The sequence below is a fragment of the Sphaeroforma arctica genome, assembly GCF_001186125.1.
Source record: "Sphaeroforma arctica JP610 unplaced genomic scaffold supercont1.652, whole genome shotgun sequence".
Classification (NCBI taxonomy): Eukaryota; class Ichthyosporea; order Ichthyophonida; genus Sphaeroforma; species Sphaeroforma arctica.
In genome coordinates, this window is record NW_014039906.1 from 5,713 (window position 1) to 24,459 (window position 18,747).

Below are 18,747 nucleotides of genomic sequence, written 5' to 3' on the forward strand. Positions count from 1 at the left end.
AATTATTTTACATAGTGTCATGAAGTCGTGTCTCTTGGTCATGGTCATTATATTGCTAACGTCATCATTAAAAAATTAAATAAATACGTACAATAATGGCCTTTTTTCGTGGTCCTCTGGATATGAGTCTGCGCTAAATGAGGAAACCTGATTTCTGCTCGAGCCCCAAATCCAGAGGCCAGAGGGTTTTTTTATGTATTGGCATATTTACGATAAATAGATAAATGTACAGACAAAAAAATACCGAGCTCAGCTCACTTCGTCGGGGAGTCATGTTTCACAAGTAATTGAGAATAATAACTGTGAACATAACTCCCCGCAGGGCGGAGTGAGCCGAGCTCGGTAGATTCATAATTTCGCGTTTTGAAATAAGAATATTTTTAGAATCCGGTCTGTGTTTAAAATTATTTGTTGTATATTAAAGTACCGAACTATAAGATGCCGCACAATATTAGTCAAAATTTGCTGGATGTCAAAACTTGCTGGGTTTAGGGTTCCTACCACAAAAAAAAATTCAGTTCACAAAATTCGTGTTCACTATGGGACTTTGGGTCAGTCACAAATTTTGTGTCAGTTCACAAAATTTGTGTCAACGTGGGTCATTATCTATATCTGTTAACCAATAGTGTCTGGTCTCTTTCAGTAAACCAATGGAATCGGGTTTCTCTTAATGCTAATTTTTATTGGTCCATTTGTTTTCGATCTTTGACGGGCCCTAGTAGTACAGAGAGATTTCCAACCAAAAATCCAACGCATACAGCCATCCACCCACCCTCAATCACAGCTCTTATGTCCTGCAGGGAAATTTTTATTTTATTTTAAATAGCGCGGTGCCATGACACTTGTCAGTTGAGACTCTGTAAACGCATGACTGCCAAGCTAAGCTCAATACGTTTTGGGGGTACGGAATAGTAGTTGAACGTAAACGCATATTTATCTATTTTTTTAAACGTTATAACTGTTATAAGGTGATCAGTAGAGCCTACCTAAGTACTTTATATAGGACTGGTTCGTATGGTGAAATCTGTCCACACTTAAATGTTTAGACGCGCAAGATGCACCTGTGAGCATACAAAGGACCGTATATTGAATAAAAGTTGAGCATAAACGTATATTTATTCAATTTATAAAAGTTTTAACGGAATACGGTTTGAGGTTAGCTGCCAAGTGCCAACTTGCCAAGTCTGCACTCTGCCTCACTGACTGTCTGCCATCCCCAACCCCTGGGAACGCATAGCAATTTAGGAAGTTATGGGTTTTGGCGGGAAACGAAACATAGTTACCGGCAGATTCTTCTTCTTGTGGTAATTCGTGTGTATTCTTCAAAAAAAGAAAAGTCTCTGTGTATTGTATATATTTATTTACATGCAGATCTCAAGACATCTCAAAGCAGTAATTGGTAAATATTTAAATGTGAATAGGGTACAGCAAAAGATTCAGGTCATAAAGATAGTTTTGGATCGCACCTCATACCATTAAATCTGACGATGGTTGCCGCTCTATGCTCTAGAAGAAGGCTGCTTTCAGCAGGTAGAGTGATATTTAACTTCTATGTGTTGGGTTTGACACACCTCCTTGTATGAGCTCCTTTGATATTGTTGGGATTTTGTGCGTCTGGAAGTAATTGCTCAAACTGTGGAAACGCTCAAAGAACACTGCGCCAGAAAAAGACGGCTATACGCTGGGCATACATATCCTTTGGTCAAGTGTATGGTCGTGGCTTTTGCATGAGTGCCGCTATTGTTTCTGTATGCTGCAATGCATCTTGTCTTCAACTGTAAAAAGGATGCTTTGTTTGAGTTGCAAGAAAACAATATTCCTCGTGGAGTCCGAATAGCTGCAAGTGATCGTTTCAAGGTAAAGAAACACAGGTATCTGGGTTGGTTGGTTATATGATAAATAAACATCTTATTGGTTACTCCACAATCCACCGCGTGGCCTCTGAGCGTGTAGACCTTCGAGCATTCACGCCGTTCTCTCTTAGGCTTGGCTTCATCTTTTTCTCTTTCATAGGTCTGGTGTGCGCCGTAGTCATAGTTATCCAGTTTGATACCTCCAGTAGCAATTATGGCTTTCAAGACGTCATCGGTCAGGCATCAGGGATGAAAGGTACAGTTCAGCATAGACGTAATTTTTGTGCCAGTCATTCCCTCGGGCTTTAGTGTCATATATTACTACTGACTGTTTTCAGTATTTTGTAAGAAGGCGGGTGTTGAGATTGAGATACTTTCAGTGAAAGCGAACGAGTTCAGTGCCGTTGGTGCATTTGATACGCGTGCGTAGGAATAAATAATTTGGGCAGTACAGTATATCAAGTAGCAGGGTCTTACAATGTTGACAGTGTAAATAAATGTCGGTTTCTGCATACCATTGATAAGAGCGATCAACAACGATAAAGAGTCTCACGCCGTTAACCGTTTTTCGTTTTTCGATAGCGTATTTTTTTTTTGAGAACCACTTAAATGTTGTTGCAAATCTGAACGTGTGCATAGCCAATGACGACATTTGTGTACTATGGACAAGACGGATATGTATAGTGAGATATGATGTATTGGCGAGAGTATGTATGTACAACTCGATGCTGCACAAATGCTTATATTCTTGAGTTTGTAACAATTCTTGTCAAGTGAACGCAAATGATAGCTACTGGTACACTATATCTATTTGTGAGAGAAAACAAACCAATCGAATGAGAGAGACCCTCGATTATGAATATGCTCTGCAACAATATACGAAGTAGGACATATCTGCTAGCAATTCGCTACTATGTGACAAACTAAGACTTCGACCTTGTACGATCGGATAATATTACGATTTTTGTCACAGGATCACGCTACATGTTATTAGCCCCAGGCAAAGTGGTTGTGGGATCACGAGGGTGAGTAGAGAGATGTGAGCGTGTATTTACTACTACTTTGAATAAGAATATAATTATATCTTCCAGTTTGTATATCATAAACTTCTTTTCATAATTTATTGAACACCCGCAACAGGAATATGTACTTATTTGAGAACAGCAACAAAGTGCCTGATTTCTGTATGACTTTTAGCTTTGTGCACAGCGTATCGCTATGACATATTTCTGAAGGTACGCCGATAGAAGTAAGATCCTACGACTCAAATACTACTTGAATGCTCTCTTCAATGTGTATAAATATGAAATTGGTAATCCTACCAATATATTAACCGTACCATAAGCCTATACTGTACTACTGTTCTAGGATGGTCGCAATACAGCTTTTAAATTACATATATATATATATATATATATGCAGTGTTTTTGTATTGTCCATCGTATACTAGAAGGCGTTGATGACTGTGATTCATAACTAATGTAGCATCTATCCACGATCCATGTTTTTTTTTCAGTAACAGCAGCCCTTGGACAAGCGAATACCACTTTTGATCGTTGCATGTGTAATAATTTTTTTTTGCGGCGATATATTATTTGTGTGCGTTTACGTCAGCAGTCACATGACTGTACACTTGAAGTATATATAAGAACTACCACCGCCTGGCCCCAAAGGCATGGGATACTCCTACTTTCTAAGATCTGATTTGACATCGATTACATGTTGACTTTTTAGGGCCACTACTCGGTACATTAGTAGATGATCCCAACGAACACGGGGTCGCTGAATTATCGCGAATACAAGCGGAAATTGAGGCGCCGAAAAGCGACAACCGTTCCTCACAACCCGCAAAAATCACTGAGCAGAAGCCAGCAAAGTTGGAGAGCTTGGAGATTGATAAATCCAAGACAGAGAGCACGGCTAGCATCACCAGCAAGGTTCGAACAGACATCTGATATCCTTATTGTTGTTGAGGGTGTGGTATTTTTGAGATGAACATCTGTCCACCGTGAGGTAGTCATACTGTTCGTTGTTATTATTTGTGTACTAGGACTATGTGATGCCAGAGCTTGATTATGATGCTCAAAAGTTGCTTGATCTCTTTGATGGAGTATTCGAAGGAGACAATAACTTCGGATTAGTCAAACCAGCAAATTCTGCAAAGTGTGACGTGCAGCTGAGAGTGGACCCCGACAAAACGGACTACAACATTGAAATCAAAGGTATGTACCGAACGAATCGCGATGAGTATTGAAGCGATGGTAAATGAGTTTCCCTGTAATTACAATTGAGTCATAGACTACGCTATTCATACTTTTCCCTCAGCCCATTGTATCGTAACTCTTTCAGTGCCTTGCACATATGAGCTAGGCCTGTGAATTTATTTATCAGACTGAAGCTCGGATCGATATCCGAGTCGCAATGCTCTTTGGCATGTGCTAACTCTATGCTGCTTTCCTATTGAAGTTGGCCAACCATGCGAAGTGACCGAAGTACTACTTAGGCGCGTGGATGGACAGGCGATTAAAGCTGCAACCATCGGTATTTATTTCTGTGTGTTTTTACAGCACATTGCAATTCCTGCTGTTATAGATACGGAGCTCGCTGGTCGTATGACTTCCTGTAGTCTTTGATTTTTTGTCTTTTATCGGCCCCGCACTTGCTTTGCGCTGTCACTTGTGACATCGCGACAGTTGTTCACGAATGAAAGTTTATTGTCTTTTCTTAGGCACATTGAAGGCCGATGCGATGCTTGTACCCGGTACAACAAATCCAGGAAAATACGAGAAGACTGATAGTGTCAGTGGTGATGTCAAAAAGAGACCGCTCCACTTTGTAAGTTGTAATTTTTGGGGTTCAATTTTTATTTATCTTTCATTGCTATCATATTGAATAGGCCTTCGCCGGATATTTTCGTTCAGTGATCTGGCTGTGAACACTTTGCGTGGCTCAACTTAAGTTCAAAATCAGAAGCCTGATAGTCGAACTCATCATCCTTGATTCTGGCAGAGGTCGAACAAAAATCTTTCTGCCTACGAGGCCTACGTTGTACTTGACGATAGTAGCAATTTCTATGAGGTCACTTTCCCGGGCTCGTCAATACGCTTGGCCAATCCAGAGGATGCAAAAATTGTGTATGAAAGTATGTTTAGTAAAACCTTATCCGCCTATCGTGATAGTCGTATTGACAACGAGTTTAAAACTTCACGATAACTACTGCAAAACGTCCATAGAAAGTGCTTGCAGTTATGATTCTTGCCATGTGCAACAATATTCTCATTGCTCGATGAAATTTTTCGAGACTGTTCAGTTGTGACTATAATCGTATGGAGTGTTTTGAACCTCATGAACAGACGCACATCTCGACGTCTCGGAACAAGATCGATCAGAAATACCGAAACGACCAGTTTGCAAGGGAGACAAATATGATGGCTGCCGTCGACACTTAATTCGCAATGTACCTATGGCATGGGATTATGCTGTGTATCCTCTGGGGAATTGGTATGTCAGAAAAAAGGGCATCCACTTTTGAGCGAAAGCCTTCTCCGTCCCAAAACTTACTACAGTTTATTAAATTTACTGAACAACTTCGCAGTAATGATCCGTTACAAGGCGATGAATTCGAGTATACAGCTTACGATGGGAGCAGGGATCTCTTCATAGTGAAAGCTCATCCAGGTGTGTATTTCCATCTCGAGGGTAATAGTGTATCCCGATCAACACCATAGCAATCAAAAGTCAGTCTATTTTCTGAGGTCCAAGTTATCACAACTGGTTATTGTGCAAAACACTTACTATGTACGGAACGATTTTCTGCTATACCACACACTGTAGAGGCAATCATGCATTTCGGCACGAAGGCCATACACTCAAGCTATTTCAAAGCCCGGCTGAATGACTTGACGACAAGCGGGACAGTAAAGTCAACCAGAAAGGGTGCTCCATCTATGGGTTACAAGTGGGACAGCGATTTGGATGGATTTGTTATATCTGTTGAGCACACTGTTCCGGGAAATTTCAAGTTAGAGGTATGGTGAATATTGTTATTTCTTGATTCGGATAAAATTTATTTCGTTTTTCCGGAATATAATTGATTCTGCAAGGCAGAATCATCAGGGCAGAATGTTTGAGAGCGAGATGTTCTCCTATAGGGATGTCAATTTTAACGTATCTTTAAATTCATCAGATCTAGTTCATTTCCCTTTTTCTGCCGATGGGATAACAGGTCGAGCTCGAATGGTACTATGGTCTGAATGAGATCGGCAACAGCCAAGTGCCTTGGAATATGGGTCGCTACGATGGTTTTGGATACTCAGTCTGCCAACGATCTAGGGCTCGCGTCGGACTCCTCGAGCCCACAGCTGAGGTACGCTATCTGTCGGCTTGATTCAACTATCTTGTTGAAAATTAACTGCCTATCTGGGTAAATGAATGTGTAGTCTGTGAATCTTATTCACTGTCTTCAATTCGGCAGATTGTAATCAAAGGTGACAAGAAGTATGCGACTAGAAAATGTGGACGAGAAGATGGCCCTGACTTTATAGGGCACTGGCTAACTAAGAAAGAAAAGTATGTATTATGATTTTGAACAAGATTACTCTATTAAAAGCATTTTCATTCACATCGTGTTGGCTTTGAATGGATTTGGCTTGTGATATCTTCTGGTTTAGTTTACGTCTTCGCTCCCAGTAATGGTTCACTTTACTGGTGATACTGACATGCCGAATTTTCGCTTGGCAAATTGGTATCGATGCGTCTTCTATAGTTGTGCTCACTTACAAATATTTCTTCGTTCAGAGGCTGTGATGAGGAGTGTACGGGTATAGGTGCTCTTACAGATGACTACCTCTCACTTCATAATGATGGTAGCGGACGAAGTGTGATGTTTGTCCCAGATAACTGTCGACCGCACATCTACACAGACAAAAATGTAAGCCGAGTATCGTGAGATTTTATCAAATGGAGTTGCACTTCTGAGCATTCGCAGGGGTAATTCAGATATAATTTTACTGATGTTATAATTCTGCCTACTAATCGAGTAAAATATCTTATGCAGATCCTACAATGCGCAAGAGAGAAGAAAATATCATGGTTGGCAGTGATGGGAGACAGTACCATACGCGAGGTAGCGTCCATGCTTCTAACCAAGTTCCCCCCCCATGATAGTGCGGGAAAATTCAGCACTGTGAAAATGCCTGTATTCTACGACGAGACCAATAAAAACCTCGGATCCTTCACGTGAGTTACTTATTTGTTGGGTCTTTTGTTATTTTGACTATTTCGTAGCTACTCGAGTTGTCGTTTTATCAGAAGGACCCTCCGAACTATGTCCTAAATCGTCGATGGTATAATTTCCAGGATTGCGTTTGAAGCGCCGAGTTCTTTCATCGATATGTGCAACGATGGAATGGATAATATCGAAAAGGAATTTATTCGAAATTTTCCGAAAGAAGCAAAGCTGATGGATGATCGATTCAATCTCAGATTAACGGTAGGTTGATCAAAATATATTGTCACTGAATTGTCGCTTTGCCTAGATACAAAATTCAATGATTAACAACACCTTGCAAAAGCTCATGTTTGCTATCCATTTTTTCAGAACGAGAGTGAAGCCAGGCCCGAAATTTTTATCACGAACAGCGCAGTCGCTTACTCTGCCTGGAAACTTCGGTTTCCCGAATATATCAAGTAAGTTTCCATGCTCATTTTGAACAACCTCCCGAATTAGGAATGTACTTTCAACAACTATGTTGTTTCAAAGCCATACAGAAGTCTAAGATGTTCAAGTTAAAATTAAAATACTATTTTCTTTCCAGATTTATGTATAACATTGCGAACTACTTCAAGGAAGCATTTCAGGCGGAACGCGAAGGACTACCCCCGCTCAGGATAATTTGGTTTATTGCTGTCGAACATCCAGGTAGATTTCCCAAGTGCTTGTCGATCCGTATTTTGAAGTTGTTTGCTCTCGTTGATAAATTCGTCGCGTATAAACGGTAGTGTTTTTGCCTAGCTGCTCTTGATGAATACCGCATACTTACACGATCGTTTCGCTTGCATTGTTTCCTCCAGATCGTGCTCATCCTGGTACGATAAACGTTAATTCTCAACGTATTCGATGGCAGAATGAGGTTGCCGTTCATATACTGAAGGAAGTGCTTGGAGAGCGAATTGAATTTTTCAATGGCTTCCACGTTCTGGAAGGTGAATGGAAATATACCTGGGACGGTCTACATGCACTGAGGACGGGTACTTCTCAGTGGCATGGTATAGAAGCGAACGTCGTGATACAGATGTTATTGAACATGGTTTTCGACGATTGCAAAGGCACAGATGAAGGTGAGGGCTAGACCCGGTGACGATTGGCTGATCTCGCTGTAAATTTCGAAGCTGGGTCGATCTTGTGAGATCCTTCACGGTTGCGTGGCAGATACTATTCATGCATATCGTAATAAACTAGACTAGGAATCATAGCCTAGATATCTTGCGCCATGGCTGGTCTCAAGGTTAGAGCTGGGTTCATTGCTATCCCCAAGCTAGTTATCAGGAGCTTGCCCTGTAGCGTCTTAGATGATATGGTTGGCATGCCGTATCTGGCAGGACATGCTTGTATCTTCACCTGGGTGCATGCTTGTAGGTTCAACTCAGTCGTGGGATGGCTGTGACTGTGTATTTTAAACATTCTCGATTTGAATCATCGCATAATGCGCCCCTCGAACCAATACATAGAAATATAAGTCAACAGGTCGTATACTAATGGACGAGTGCGTACACGATAGTATTCTGTTTGATATTTTTAAAGATTTGCTGAGATGTCAATCTGCGTCGCATAGTGTATGCACTTGTGATACGGTAATGGATTTATACTCGTTCTACCCAATAGCAAATTCATGATTGCATTCTCCGTATCGACCTCGATCTCTGCTCACCAAATTATTATAGTAGCGCGAAGAAGCTTTGCACTAAATTTTACATATAACAATATACACTGCTATTGACAATGATGATATACAAAAAAACTAGAGATTCTTGCGGTGACAACAGTCAGGCTTTAACTAGTCTTGAGCAAATAAAAACGGATCCAAATATAAAATAGCAAAGATCACAACAGACGATAGTTGCTATGGTGCGTGATATTTGTCCTGTGTATGGGAAGTTTCTACTGTGCTTCTTTACCCGTGATGATTATTTGATTTGACCTGAAATGATCGTTGGTCATAAGACATTTTCCAGGTAGTAAGAGCTATCTTATCTATAATTGTAGTCGACCTTGAGGCTGAATGTGTAGCGCGAGAATAAAAGACAATCACATATGGTCGCTATTGCTTGCCATTGTCGTAATCTAGTTCGATTGTATTTAAAAGTTCATCCTATACTATTCAGATGTTGTCATGATCTGTTAGTCATCTCGAGTAGGGTAGGTTATCTAGTTCGATCAACTGCTGTGGGTAGATGCACTCTTTAGCAATACATATCAACGCCAATGTGAAAATAAAGAACAGGGTACATCTGAATAATTTGACCAGGTGTTATCGCTGCGAGATGCTGACACGTAATTTCTATCGAGCGTAGCTTCACTGGACCTCCCTTATTTCTTACGGAATGAAACACGCGAAGTACTCTTGAAGCCTCCATCGTCTAATTTTACGCGCCACAGACACACAAGGTATTATCACTTCACATCACTTTAGCAACACATGACACATAATTTGTTGTTTATTAGTTTGCTAGAATTTTACCAAAGAGAACGCTGCGGGAAGACACTGAATACTAGGGTATGTATTACAGGCTCGTTGGCTAAATTTTCCATGGTCTGCAAAGTATTAATCATCTGCTATCTATCTTTTAATTTGCGTCGCGAATAGAGATACCTGTAAAAAACTTTTTAAAGACAGTATTAGATTTATTTTTCTAGATATAAGCTGGGTGAACAGGATGTTCATAGTATACCAAGTTTGATCCAATATATGGATCTAGAGACAAGTGAGACTTGGATTGAGGGTTCAAAATTGAACGGAAAGCTAGAGGGTCCCGCCGAGCTTAAAATCTGAGTTGTCTAAGTTTGGTCGGTCATTAAATGGAACTGAATATGTTTAGGACGGCCAGGTGCTTCCAGCTATGGTTCTTGGTTCTTGAAGGCTTTTATATGTACCGGTGCACAGTACGATTTGATTACACTTTATTAGTCGATGTGAGAAAGGACATAGTGGTTAAGCCTACAGGCGATATCGACATGAGTCATGTTGGCGGCGAAACCAAGGGCCCTTAGAATAATGCGCTACTATACTTTGAACTCAGGCCTGCCAAAGAATCCGGGTGAACGTGTGAGCCAGGCAGTGGGTTTAGATGGGACGTCTTGGAGGCCGAATGTGTTAAATACTCACTTCGCGTGTGCGTCCTGTAAGAAGATGGGGATCTTGTCTGATGGTTGCAGTATAACTCTTAATCCGGCTATGTTCTTATCGACGACAATAAGCCACGAATTTTTGGGATGTAGTTAGAAAATAGTTCACGGACGAGTTTGATTCCGTTAGCAGTAGACAGTGTGTGTGCAAAGTTCTAGGGATATCTGGCTTAGACTGAATCGGTATGTAAGCGCACGGCAACACCGTTTATATAAAAGTAATACTGGCAAAAAAAAAATAGCGATTATCAGATTGGATGTGTCTGTGTTTCTTCACTTTCAGCGAATTACATGAGGGGAGGGGGGGAGGGGGACCCCCCCAAATTAGGGTAATTAGAAAACGTAGCGTCGGACCACAGTAAACGTACGTTGCTATTCATTACCCCGCTAGGGCAGTGGATAGTGGAGTACCTCATATATTTATTTATATGTCTTAATGAGATAGTTATTCCATTAACAAACTCTGTTTTACATGTAATTACCGCAGTTTCAAAGGACCGTGTCATGGCAACTGTTCAAGACTTGAAAGACGAACCCGTAAGTGATCGGTATTCGGTGACGTTTAAAGTCTAATGGCACGTCTAGAGATTTTTTGGAGATTTTTTTTTGCGTTGTCAAGCATGTTAATAACCAGCCAGATTTTACACTACTGTAGGCATAATTGACATTAATGGACGGTTTATTTCACACACTCTAGGTGTATCGGTTTGCGTATGCTTACGTCGGAGGCAGAGATCGGATGAAATTAGCATTGGACAACTCCCGGGGGTATGATAAATTTAAAGAAAAGTACAACCTGCAAGATGAGAAATGGTAAGCACTAGCTTTTACTGGTTTTACCTATATGTATATATAAGACCCGATACAATGTGTGTAAATTTAAACGCCGATACTCATTAGCTCGATACTAGCTCATTACTAAACAAATTCCACCATATTTCCACCATGTTTTTATATATATTCCAGGCACAGCCCTGTATTCCCTCTGCAAATTCCAAATGAACTCGATGTCGAGAGCAAATTATGTCAGGTATATGCTCCAAACAATCCTAAACATCGAGGACGTAAAAAAGGTCGACACCAGGAATCGACGTGAAGACATGCGCAAAGGAAAACCACTAAAATACAAAATCTGTTCTGCGAAGTATCACACTGCCAAGACTTGTACATTTCAGCATTCCGAAAATACTTTGCAAATCACAGAGTGACCGCTCTCATCAGTGAATACCCGTTACCGGAAGTAATTACAATGTACATTAGCGCTACAGAATAAAGAAGAAGATTAATTCGCATGTGAATAACTTGTATATGAACTCTGTCACAAGCTTATTCAACCCACCCCTCATAATCCACTATTTACTACCCCAAAATGATGTATTTTCACTAGTCACTAGCCCTGAAAAATATGGTAGGGTTTGAAGATATATCTACTAAAATCACCCTGTGAGCGTCATGAAAGCGAACTGCCGTAAAGGTAGGGGTAGTGATTAGTGGAATCTGTATACCCACGGGGCAGTGTTTAGTGAATCACCTCTATATGTATATATATCTTAATATTTGTGTCTATTTATTTAAAAGAGGACAGCCCTAAACATAGTACCAGCGTCGATTGAGATGACTTCAGACTGAACCACGACTAATGTGCATTTGCAGTCAAGACAACCAACATACTAGGCGTCAAAGTCACACCACAAGGGCTAAAAACAGACCCAGAAAAGCAACAAAAAAAACATGATTGACTGGCCACTGCCAAGAACCACAAGGAATTTTTATCCTGCGGTCGGCCTACTAGCAAACTACACGAAGACCACCTACCGCAGGTCACATATATCACGAAACACTTTCGCAATATTGTGAATGGGAGACTGAATCAGAACATAGCACTCATCAATGGAAGAACCCAAAGAAATCGAGTGTTCATCAATAATCCATACCCGATGGACGGCGTACCATTTCAAATCGCGAATGACGCAAGTAATTATAGGATAAGAGGCTGCCTATTTCAAATCATAGACGGGGTCAGTCAGATATACTCTATTTCTCAAAAGGCTTAAACTTCGCACAACAAATATATGGGACAAATACAAAGAAATTACTATTATCCCTTGTACTGATATACAGCCTAGAACACTTTTCAGAGTATATCAAAGGAGGCGATAAACCACTATGAACAGGCCACACAAAGTATTATGCCAGATGAACCAACAGCAATCGCTATATCCCATACTAGCAAAGTGTATAGCAAAAACATTCTACCGCCTCTCCACAAATCATGTGCCTGGCCAAGACAACCAAGTTGTCGACCTGTTATCACGATTACTTGAAGAGATCTTCGACATCAAAACATGAAATGTGTTGAAGGAAGCTAATAAGATCACACACAATGGTAAAATTATACATATACCTTGAAATAAACATGTCCATACTAATATCTGCCATAGACTGAAAATGGGTTCAAAACATAGCACCCCCCGTAATAAGTATTTCGGCGGTATAAACCACGGAATAATCAGCAGACCAAGTCACAGTCACATACAAGATCATAGCAAATCTCATAGCGCAGTACCAATCAGTGAGGCACTACACAATTGAATATACCATACACAAACTCCAACTAGATGGTCACAAATGGTCACGCCAGAAAAAACATGTGACGCAATACATAGAGGGGTGTGTACCGTTTCTCAAGAACAAAATTCACAAGAAGTGCTATCACCCATTCTAATTGATAACTGCCGTATTTCCCATTGATAAAACTGAAGACGATACCATAAGTCACCTAATAAGCTCGAATAAAGGTAGCACGCACAGTTTAGCTAGATATACATTCATCATACATCATACTCAGACAAATGATGGACATATCGGCAGCTAATATAGCGAAGACGCTGACACTAATAATGTGTGAACATAGCTTCCCCACAAGTTATATAAACGAATCAAGGTACAGAATATGTGAATGGCATCCTCTCGTGCAGACCATACCAACCAAAACACAGAGACCTCATACCCTTATTATGAACATTTCGTTGAACGAAGCCCAAGAAATGGGTGTTCTAACTCAGCAATTTATGACAAGATTTCTGTTTCTGAAAGGTAAATAACTGAAGAAGACGAGCAGAGTTTTCTTCAAAGCTAAATAAACCTAGTTCAAGAAACCGGTCCGATATTGAAGGTCTCTGCAAACGCGTACAAGGACCCGTCAAGAGTTACTATGAATAAACACTTGGCGATGAACGAAGTTGCCTAGTTGCTAGGGTGGGTGGGTGGAAAGTGTAAGAGAGGAAAGTGCATAGCCCATCGGTTCTACCTCTCGAATTATACGTCGTAGCTGTACAATGTTGATGCTGCATGAACTTTGACAGAGATACCCTTTTCTCCGGTTCTAGGGGATTGTTTTGCAAATTCCTCCCGTGAGGGGTAGGGACTCTCAAAACGACCACTCATAACTCAGAATTTAATCTTGTCATATTGCTGGTTTGTCAAAAAAAAAAATTTTGCATCAAACTGTAATTGATATTCACAAATTCCGTTTGTCCAAATGGGCCACAGTCTACGTCCATCACAGAGACATAAGTCACGCCGAATCATGGAACAAGTACTTTGGACGAAGACAAACCTAACTAACCGACTACAATACATCAGTAAACGCATCTGGCACAACAGTATCTTGGGGAACGCGACTGATAGATATGGATTAACCAATCAGACCACAACTAGACACCAATGTTGCGCAATATCAAGAGAAAATACAAAAGAAGTACGTACACTCCCCGGAAGGGGACATTGTATTGGCTGTTATCGCTGTGAAACGAATGAAAGGACAGCACCATATGACGGACCATACAAAATAGTAGGCAAAGAGGGCAACAAGCTTTTTGTCCGCAACCTTGATGGGACAAAAGCCCCAGAATATCCTAAATCAGACAGTAATAAATTTATTGAACTAGCCAAGAAGGCAAATGCTTCGGAGGAATTCACTCAGTACATTCACAGGTCAGAAAGTCACACCATCGCCCACATTTAATACTGTACATATTCTTGGCGGGTGTTCACATACAGTAGCTAATTTTCAATATAAAATGTAAACGAAGATAAAATATGTATGAGCCAAGTTAAAGTACGCTACTACAAAAATGATCATTGTCACTACTCGAATCGATCGGGGTCAATTAACGAGCGCACCCATAGCAGATAATTCATTGCTTCTACAATAGTAGTCTTACAATTCGTAGTTTGAAGTACTACCAAATGATTTTGACAAAGTGAACCACATAAAAAATTGGCAGAATATGTTTGAGAACAAGTTTCGGCATAGAGCCCTAACTTTTTCAAGTTGAGTATGACGATGCCAGATGAAAAGGTGCCCTTTGGATTCAATAGCAGGAAGGCGCGGCTGAACAGTGCGATATGCCGAGCGCTTCTCCTACAAATCAATTCCAAGACATATTGCCGTACATCTTCCTCCGTGACAGATCTTTCCCCCTCTCACCACTCTCCCCACCCCCCTTGGCATTTTCCTTCTGATTGATTCCCCTTCCCACACGATCCGTGTATATGAAAGTGGAGAAGCTATACATGACCGCCATTGGTAAATGTATTCACAGCGATACATTCTCGTATAAGACTACGGCCAATGAAATATGGATACCTGTTTGGTATAATATGTAATATTAACCAAGAAAGGCACGAACATACATCATTCTCTTTTTCGGCAAGATCAGTATTTCTTCTGTTGCTCGCATGCCACCTCAGCAACCGTCTCTGTGTATGAGATCGATACAGGCATATGAATCAGGCTGGATTGCGAGTGAAGCCGATTAAACTACAGATTTCGAAACAGAATTGAGCTAGGTCAGCAGTCATTGATGTAACAGTAGGAAATCACAGACCCATAAGCTTAGTATCCGCATATGCAGCAGCATGATCGACTAAATTCAGATCTAGAACATGGCAGCGAGATACTCGACATTATCGATCAGTCGTGCTCGCTGTGATGCCTGGTGGGGAGTTTCTTGTGATCGCGCTTCCCGTGCAAGTTATTTGTTCACTGCAACAATTATGCTTGGTGCAAAAGTTCGGGGATAAATTGGTTGGCAAGTGCGATGTACCGATGTAGAAATCACTAATATATACGAACATATATGAAATCTACTGCTGCGCTTTGCGTCAATATGCATGCTACGTGGGTTCTGACCATATGTGATTGGTCCTCAGATGGCATAAATCAGTTACTGCAACATACTATTCTGAAAAACTATAATCGATTTGACCAAATATTTTTAGTTGCCCTGCTAAAAGCAATATATATTTTATTCTGTTAAGTGTCACAATGAGGCGCAAAGGCATCACTGCCCATCACGAACGTAGTTACAATTTGCAAAAATTGTCACTCATATACTGCCCCACTACCCAATTCAATCCAACACCGTAGTTAAAATGTTAAATATATATGTATCAGATCTGATCTTTCACACATACATCCAAGATAAATCTCTAAAAACTGACACCACTGGTTTCAAATATGTGCGCAGTCTCTCTGTTTCTCGATCTGCGACACAGACTGTACCCTACCATTAGGCTACACACAACGATTAATTCGGTTTGCAGGCGAACTGCCCCCCTCCCTAATTATATATAGCTTCATATGTGTGCACATGAGAAACATGTATTTAATCAAAATGACACATGATTCCAAACTAATAGACGAAATTCTAACATTCCCGCTGGACGAGACATATCTGGTGTGGCGCGAAGTGAACCAATCGAGTAGGCAAGAATAGCCTTTAGTAGCAATGTTTACTAAACTCGAATATCGTGAGAGCCGAAAACAATAATATCAAACTTATAACTCCTACATATAGCAAGCATGAAATACTGCATTATGATCAGATACGATCACCATTGAGAAGTTACGTTGCTTACGGGTCGTCATGAACTGGGCGTGTGCTTAAGTTCAGCATATTTGGCAGTGGCTGCCTGTCGAAAACGACCCAAAACAATCTCCATAGTGCAGTATTTGATGCATTCGCAACACTAAACAGGACAATTATTTGTCACAAAACTTATGGTTTCTTCGCAGGTAGTCGATCAAATATTTCTGATACGATGGTCTCCACAGATGCCATTGCTCCCACACCTTAAACAGTGTAACAGTAATGGATAGAAGAACAAGAAACTAATGAATGAGCCGAAAGCAGAAAGCGTATGAGATCTCAATGAGTTACGCGACCAATTAAGATGATGACATATATACCCACATACCCACATCGTCGCACGCCAATTTCTTCGCAACAGGCGGTATGATGTGATAATGAAGAGACCTCAGGACATCGAGATGAACGCTTGTTATTGGATGCGTCCACATATGCGTATTCATTGCAGGGGCCACAAGCACAGGTTTATGGACATCCCAAGCTCGCAAAGTACAAGTCTGCAAATGGTATCATGGAAAATGTAAGCCGAACACCCCTCCAGAGGTGATACACGCGTCAGAGATACGATCACATTGCCACCAAAAGAAGAATAGAATATAGACTACACTAGTCAAGAAACAGTATGAGAATTTAAAATTGGCATATTGCTCTGCGGTTAGCAATTCGATGATTAACGGAGAAATGCATGCGACAACAGTAAAATATTCTAATCATCAATCTGGTACGGTAAGAACTACACTATGCTTACAACAAGATTATCACAGATGCCATTTGCAAGCTTAGCCATGGTGTTCGCATCCAGTGGAGCAATGATCGCAATATCAGCCCATCGACGAAGCTATTATGAGATTTGAAACAACACGGAGTGAATTTAGTGATCTACAAGAAGATATTGGACAGCAATGCAGGATAGAAACTAGAAGTCTGTCGACAATCTTCAAGGCTATTTAAAGCATTCATTCATTCGTACTAACTGTCAAAAATGTAAGATGATGCATACTGCTGCGTCAAAAAGGACTTACTTCGATGTGCAGCACTGGGTCCGCCATCTTGTTCCAAACCTGCAATAATAAAGTCATTCTGGAAATCTTTCAGCATTCGACAAAAACAGAATTGTAAGTTCCATCGCTAATATTGTGTCGAACTTCAAGCAAAACGGAGAATGTAGAAAACTCAATTATAACAATCAGCAAAGATTGTTAATTTCATCCTTAAAAATATATCATCGTATCTATTTAGTTTGTCTGACATCCGCTGTAAAAGTGTACAGTTAAGAAGGGCTGGTCAATTTACCTCATTTAGCTATGAATAGGTAGAATAGTATATATTTCAAAATAAAACGCACAAATTTATACACTATATACTTAATAATGCATGAAAATGAAAATACTATGAAATTTGCCACATGAAATACATTCCGAAACATATAGTTAAAAATATATAAATATATACCCATGTATATGGATAAATACAATACATCCACCCACACACACATATATATATATATATAGATACGAGACATAATATATATATATATATATATATATATATATATATATGATATACATACACATATACATACAATATAAAGAGATTTACAGATTTATATATATAAAAATAAAAATAAATATAAAGAGATATAGATAAAGATATAGATATATATACATACATATATATATGATTATATACATGTATACATATATATATATATATATATATGTGTGTGTGCATGCTTCATGCATTCCTGCACACATACATGCATATAAACATAAACACAAACATACATACATATACATACATACATATATTCATTCATACATATATCACTTATACATACATACACACACACGCACACACACACATATATATATATACTTATATATAGAAGATAGATAAATATATACGTTTAAACGGTATATATTATTAATATAAATGTATAAGTAGACAAATACATATATATATATATATATATATATATTCATGTAAATATAACTATACATATACGTATAAAAAACATGGAATCTAAACATATACACATATATGTACAGATATATATATATACATTAAATATAAAGAGATTTATAGATTTATATATATAAACATAAATATGTATATATAACATACATACATACATGTATATATATATATATGTGTGTGTGTACATTCATTCATACATATATACATATATCGTTCATACATATATACATACATATATATATATATATATATATATATATATATATATATATATGTATATATATTATGTATATATATACTTATATATAGTAGATAGATAAATATGTACGTTTAAACGTATATAATATTAATTCGAATGTAGAAGTAGACATATATAAATATATAAATATATATATATATATATATTCACCTATATACATATATACATATATGTATAAAAGCATGAATACATAAATATATACAAACATATGTATAAATACATACACACACGCATATATATATATATATATATATCGATACATGCGTGTGTGTTTGCAACATATACACATACATACACATACATATATACGTGTATATA

At 39.1% G+C, this 18,747-nt stretch overlaps 2 protein-coding genes across 4 annotated transcripts; one reads left to right on the forward strand and one right to left on the reverse strand.

Annotated features, from left to right (window-relative positions):
- Positions 1 to 1,397: 1,397 nt before the first annotated feature.
- SARC_07849 lies at positions 1,398 to 8,359 on the forward strand. Of its 2 annotated transcripts, XM_014298192.1 has the most exons (18): positions 1,398 to 1,530; positions 2,014 to 2,109; positions 3,588 to 3,790; positions 3,904 to 4,075; positions 4,320 to 4,394; positions 4,582 to 4,688; positions 4,863 to 4,995; positions 5,207 to 5,354; positions 5,449 to 5,531; positions 5,688 to 5,881; positions 6,079 to 6,219; positions 6,328 to 6,422; positions 6,651 to 6,783; positions 6,910 to 7,091; positions 7,212 to 7,344; positions 7,453 to 7,541; positions 7,670 to 7,773; positions 7,926 to 8,359. In XM_014298192.1, exons 1-18 carry the CDS (start codon positions 1,488 to 1,490, stop codon positions 8,201 to 8,203), a joined length of 2,409 nt encoding a protein of 802 aa, XP_014153667.1. In that variant the 5' UTR covers positions 1,398 to 1,487; the 3' UTR covers positions 8,204 to 8,359. The 2 variants fall into 2 exon arrangements, with proteins under 2 accessions (XP_014153667.1, XP_014153666.1); XM_014298191.1 differs by lacking the exons at positions 1,398 to 1,530; positions 2,014 to 2,109 and adding an exon at positions 3,002 to 3,088.
- A 5,715-nt stretch (positions 8,360 to 14,074) lies between these two features.
- On the reverse strand, positions 14,075 to 17,261 carry SARC_07850 (the record flags this gene model as incomplete). 2 transcript variants are annotated; one of them, XM_014298193.1, is made up of 4 exons in its annotated part: positions 14,075 to 15,021; positions 16,522 to 16,690; positions 16,942 to 17,031; positions 17,216 to 17,261. In XM_014298193.1, coding segments are annotated over 4 exons (349 nt in total), but the record flags the coding sequence as incomplete, so codon positions are not given. The 2 variants fall into 2 exon arrangements, with proteins under 2 accessions (XP_014153668.1, XP_014153669.1); XM_014298194.1 differs by lacking the exon at positions 14,075 to 15,021 and adding an exon at positions 15,859 to 16,396.
- Between the last annotated feature and the right edge of the window lie 1,486 nt (positions 17,262 to 18,747).

Excerpts from the sequence above, each read along its gene's own strand:
- SARC_07849 (XM_014298192.1), top strand. The coding sequence starts at position 1,488 with ATGGTTGCCGCTCTATGCTCTAGAAGAAGGCTGCTTTCAGCAG. Across the intron at positions 4,395-4,581 it reads GATTAAAGCTGCAACCATCG|GCACATTGAAGGCCGATGCG; the intron begins GTATTTATTTCT and ends GTCTTTTCTTAG. Across the intron at positions 5,532-5,687 it reads CATAGTGAAAGCTCATCCAG|AGGCAATCATGCATTTCGGC; the intron begins GTGTGTATTTCC and ends CACACACTGTAG.